At 39.9% G+C, this 6000-nt stretch overlaps 1 protein-coding gene across 1 annotated transcript in view; it reads right to left on the bottom strand.

The window, feature by feature from the left end:
• Positions 1-5925, bottom strand: part of mkxa (mohawk homeobox a) — a 23691-nt gene extending 17766 nt beyond the window's left edge. The window contains exons 1-3 of the mRNA XM_036522543.1: positions 5899-5925; positions 4657-4931; positions 1914-2073 (exon numbers count right to left, since the gene is read on the bottom strand). Of these exons, the coding sequence (XP_036378436.1) occupies positions 1914-2073; positions 4657-4832 (336 nt within the window). The 5' untranslated portion in view covers positions 4833-4931; positions 5899-5925. The remainder of the gene's footprint in view (positions 1-1913; positions 2074-4656; positions 4932-5898) is intronic.
• Positions 5926-6000: the final 75 nt, after the last annotated feature.

Genomic DNA, 6000 nt, shown 5'->3' with positions numbered 1-6000 from the left:
ACAACATTCTTCATGATAATACACAACCTTCCCGACGTTGGGCGTTGGATGAACTGTGGCTACGGCAAAGCCCTTTAACCCCTGACCCCTGACCCCACCCTCAGACTCAGCCGACAGTGGGGCATGGAAAGCATTCTGGGAAACTGATCACATATGCATGGAAGGACAAAAATTGAGGCATACCATTTTGCTTTGCTTTTCTTTTAAACTATCATTATTTTGTGACAATGTAAAAGTGCTCACTAGCTGTGGCACTGAGTCAGTCAGGATAAAGGAATGCGGGACAAAGGCTGATGAGAGTTTCATTAACCCACTCCCTTTGATCTGGGTGCATGTGCTTATTCTGGAAGTCTGTTGTGCAAGGCTAATGATACATTTTTCCATACAGTGCATTTTTAGACCATAAAATGATTTTCAGCTCAGGGTTCTCCATTTCACATGGAATAAAAACCATTAGATGTTATACTAGAATAACTTTTCACGCTTAATAGACTTCAAGCCAGTTATGAAGGGCTGGACGCCCTTAAGCGAGAATACTTATTTTGGATTTTGCTCTGTTTGAAATATCATGTTTCCAGTTAACTAAGTAAGTCTCACATACCTCTTAAAGGTCTACATTTCACGTTCAGAACTCATTCCGAGGCGCAGTATTCAAACTGGAATGTCCGCGGGCGGCTTTTGAGAGCGGTGTCGTTATCCCTAATGGGCATTTACTGAGACGCGCTGTTCTGCCGAGATGCCACACAAGGTCAAGGCAGCTTTCTGCTGCAGTGCGCTCTCTGCGCTCATTGAGTTCACTGCGCAGACAGACATCAGCCGCTCTGATTGTAATGCCGGTGGCCAGCTGCTTGCAAACAGAGTTGGACGGCGTGTGACCCCGTTTTTTTTTTTTTTTTTTTTTGTCGGCCGAGAGTATGTCGAGCCACGGGGCTAGACAGCGACCGGAGCGTGGAGACCCCGCCGCGGAGCGTCTGACGCATTCCTCTCAGATACGCTCACAACCCCCGGAAAAAAACCGACCGCTTTATTAGACACAATATTCAGAGCTGATTAGACGCTCCTGGGGCATCTCTAAAAATAGCGGTGACAGACTTCTCTCCCATCTGACAACCTCGTGCATGGGGGGATCCGCCGTCACCGCTGGGCCAATGTTACACACACCACGTGCTGAGCAGAACACTCTCTCTCTCCGTTCTTCTGTCTGGTGTCTATCACCATGTGGATCACATTTTCATAAACTAACGCGATTTCATTTCATAAACAAATGCAAAAGAATCACGAAACGATGCATCATCACGGCATCTTAGACCAGTTTTAGTAATCATGAATTATGGTGCTAATTACTGCACTGAGAATTTTTTTGTACTTTTCCCTGCCGTCTTCACTTCTGCCTTTGAATGCTTTTTAAGTGTTCTTGGATAGGAGTTTCACCTAAATGAACATTAAATAAACGACTTCCATTGGAGCTTATCCATCCACAGGTCACCTCTGTAACTTGTGCAAAATACTCTATTAAACTCTCATTTGTGCAAGATGAACTATTCAAATTATTGACACCCCGTGTTCAATACCATACTTTAAAAATAAATAAATAAAACAGCTCGTTTCAATGACAGCATTACATTTTCATTTCAATGATTAAAACTGCAAATAAGAACATTTAAATTCTCGATACACTGCATAAAGCTAAGTATCTTGAAAATGCACATGTGCAAATTCATTTCCTATGAAAAAACCATTTGTAAATGTAAGAAATATGATATTTTAAATCGTCAGTAACAACAACACACAGTACCGCCCTTTAAAGAGGATGTAAATCGTGATATCGGGGCAAGGCGGCAACAAAAGTTTCATAGTTTGTTTCGTTTTTTTTTCGCTGATAAACTGACCAATACACACAACGACGGCCTTACCTGGACTAAAGTCATCTGCGAGCCCAGGGCAAGCAGGATTTTCTCCGTTTTTGTGGGGTAAGGATTGTCCCTGTGTTTGTACAGCCACTGTTTGAGGGGCCGGGCCATGTCCTGGAGAGCCTGCCGCTTGTGTCGCACCTTCCCCCCGTTCTGGCGGGACCTGTGAGGGGCAGAGGGAAGGCCGAGCATCACTTCGGCTCTCAACCGCTCTCAACTGCGACGGACAGCTCAGAGGGTTTTGTTTTTTTTTGCATATCTTCAAAGGAATTGTTGCATATCTTCAAATGTCAACGCGAATCGGTTAACCCACTGAATTATCATATTTGAATAAATATTATGAGGACTTCAATGCATATAACTGATAAGAAATATACCAACTAAAAGCATTCCTAAAACCAACTGACTAAATATGATACTAATCATTGTGTTAACCGTGAATAACTATTACTGGACAAGAATGTTCGCTTAGTATGACACTCATTTTCGGCTTGTCTTTTATCACATCATATGCCGCGTGAGTGTCTAAAACTGACCATTTTTAAGTCGACATCAGTATGGTACACCTCCAGACACTGTATTTAACTTCCATAAAAACTAAAGAATTTGTTCTGTTTTGCTCGCTCCAGCACATCCAGAAGAACATGTTGCCTTCTTAAATTAGGCTAATTGATGTCTGTAGTTAAAATTGACTTAATATTTTTTTAGGTTTTTAAAGGGCACTGATCATCACATTCTAAAACAACTTTATTGCCTGCTTTTAGCCAAGCTACCTGGAAGAACTCACCAAGTCCTCCTAACATTCTTCTGCATAGTTACTAATTTGGACAAAATGTGGCATCTGTCAGGTTGCAATGGAAACAACATTTTTTGGGACTATGACATGTAAAAAATTAATATATGTAATAACATGATTTTGAATACAGCGGGAAATATCTTGCTTGTGCCTCGTCTTATGAGGTAAAAACGATTATACTGGCACAATACTCCAACACACAGTCTGTTTAGACCGTATTTAAAAAGAAAAGTGTTTTTTTTTTTACTTGAGGTATAGCGGTCGAGATCCGTGACACGAAAAAATAATCACTGTAAGATGTGTAGCTTGTCTGTAAAACAAAATTAGGTAGGCCTATATTTAGGGTCTCTGAGATGCTGGAATGCGTATAAGCAGGATACTACAGAGGCGTTTTATTGGTTACTTGTTTCTTGCTATGTAATTTCAGCCGCTGGGTACAAAAACATCACATTTAAACAAATAATAACATTCAATTTTAGACGCATGTTAGACGTCTCTCAAGTCAAGCGCATTGGTACATAGTGCGGTTTCACTTGCCCAAACATTCCAGACACGTAATTGTGACGCTCAGTAATTTGTGAAACCCACATTTTAATGAACAATTCATAGGCTGGGCTTTTACTTTGAAACTTTGTGGTTCGACTTTTTTTTAAATCAACTGATATAAAATCCGCGAATTTTCCGTAAGGGTTTTTTTTTTGGTTGAACCTGTAGATGTCAGTGTGGAGCTGCGATAACATCGTTTTATCTTTCGCGAAACTCAGCTACAGATGTAACATATTTCCTTCCAACCTCAAGTCCGCCTGAGGTTCATGTTCTACAAATATTTTCCTTGTAATCTAGATCTGTATGAACAACCTAAAGAACATTTTACTCCCTGTTCTGAGTTTTGGCGACACACACCTCGTATTTATATTAATATTCTTATTAGCGATGATACTCCCCGTGAAGCGGCACCTTGCGGCCATTGTGTTATCCTTCGGTCTCTTCTTACACACACAAAAGCACTTCAATAACTCCAGCTCCTAACTCTGTCAGTGTGTAGGATGTTTACACAGGCTGGCTCATATTTCACCCGGCGTGGCGTTAGATGTGATGTTGGTTTACATCCCGGGCTTATAACAGACTACTGTACTGTCTGCAAATAAAACGACTGTCAAGTGTAAACACCCTCCGGCAGCTGAGGCCACGCGCTACAGACTCTTGAGCTCTGGTGAGGGGGGAAAAATAACGAACGACACGATTCCCTTTTTATGCAGGGCTTCTAAAAAATACACCCGATTGACTGGGCCACACATGCAGTTAAATGAAATATTTATTTGTAGAAAACAGACTCTTAAGGTGTTTTTGAGCGACACGCTGAACAAGTACAAACCTCCAGTTAAATCCAAACATTACAGATAAAAAAACAGTCTTAAAAATGTGATCTAAAGTTTTAAATACAAATATTCCACAACGACAGACAATACGACAACACTACATAATCTGACAGAAATATCAATTCCTGCTGGTGTTATATGAAAATCGGAAGTCAGTTTATTACTAAATGTTCAATTAATATATAGATATATAATAAAACATTCTGTGAAGCTATTCAGACATTTTGCAAAATGTTAACAGAAAAGTATGCATATTTAGATTAAAAATCGTCTAGATGCGCAACTGCGCATTTCTCATGGTGGCCAGTGGACAGGTTATGCTCGTAGATGGAAAAACACGGTCCAGAAAAATTAATAATTACAGCACATGTTTTTGATGCTTTTTTGTTCGAGTCTTGTGGTCGTATCTCAATGCCATTTTGTATTTCCTAAATGAATCAATTCAAACTAAAACATTAATCAGAAACACTCCTTTCCTTAAATTTACAGTAACAATTCAAATTGCTTCACTTTCTGTGTTTTCCTTTTTTACTTTATGTAACTGCTTTAAGAATTCAAATGAAATACATACCCAGACCTCCTATGTCTGATGGCAGAGTTGTCTTTGATTGTCTGGTTGTTGGAGAGTAAATCTGGATGCTGTCCATCGATTACTTCTAAATAGTTTCGGCTGCTCCGTTCAACTTCTTTCGCCTTTTCTTCAAAAAGGACTTGACTGCTTAGTTTGTTAAACACAATTGTGTTCATCTTTGGTTCTGTATTCCGGGAATATATTTCCACCGCAGATGCCTTCGGGAATCGCTTCACTGCTAGTTGAGGCTACAACAGTGTGCCTCGGTATCTTTCCTGTGAAAGCAAAAGAAGAATGTTTTTATGCCCTCTAATTACCAAATATAGACTAAAACTGTTTTCACTATAAACAATGGATAAAAACCCTAATGAGCCTATATGAAGGAAACATGGTAGTCATTAGGTTAATAGTGAAACATTGCCGTCTGATTCAAAATTTTGCTACCGCAAACGTGTAACACGTCCATCCAATTCACAACACTTCCAGTACAACAAATAAAACACATATCTACATATACGCCTCGCACAAACAATGCATTCATAAATTAGATGAGGATTTATGAGAACTCAAAGAGCCATACGCTGCATTAGAGTTACGTCTGCAGTATGCATGAATTTAACGCGTACTGAACGCGCTATTCTGGTATTCTTGCCACGAGGAGTAAGGTAAGAATTACAGATCTTAAAATACAGAAAATCACAGGCAGTACAGTTCACTTTGAAGTAAAACATATAAATATCACCGTGAACGACTGCTTGACTTACGATTAAATAAACATTCTAGGTCCATACACGTATACTTTATAGGATAACTATGTTTGATTATTTTTTTCATTTCTAGGCGCATGCATAATTATACGCACTACTGCATACCAAATATGAAAAGCAGAGATTATCTTGATATATTGCGATGCCTCGAATGATGTTTCTCAGCTCTTTCAAAATGCTCTTAAACATTTCCCCCCACAAATGAACCAGACTTTTTTTCGCACATTCTCACTGTCATCAGCTTGTCATCGTTCGCCAGGTTGCTTGCAGTTGTGCCTCAAAACAGCATATAAACATATAAACTGTTTTCATTCTCAATCCGAGTCTGTGCCCGGCTAAGGTCTACAGAAACGGATATAATTTCGATTGAGAGACAAAACCGTTATGTTCAGGAAGTACACGTAAATAAAAGCTTACTCTTAGACATCGCTGCCACACGGTGAAACACCGTCTAATGATAGAGCGGATCTGTTACCTGTTCTGCGCCCCTCCTGCGTCTCTCTGTAGTGTAAAATCCTTTTCCCTGGGTCCCATTACCCGCTCACATGTTCCCGTTCTAAGTTCCTGAGCTCAAACC

Source organism: Megalops cyprinoides, chromosome 2, assembly GCF_013368585.1.
Source record: "Megalops cyprinoides isolate fMegCyp1 chromosome 2, fMegCyp1.pri, whole genome shotgun sequence".
Taxonomy (NCBI): domain Eukaryota; kingdom Metazoa; phylum Chordata; class Actinopteri; order Elopiformes; family Megalopidae; genus Megalops; species Megalops cyprinoides.
The sequence above is the reverse complement of the archived record's forward strand: the minus strand, read 5'-3'. Positions and strand labels throughout refer to the sequence as shown.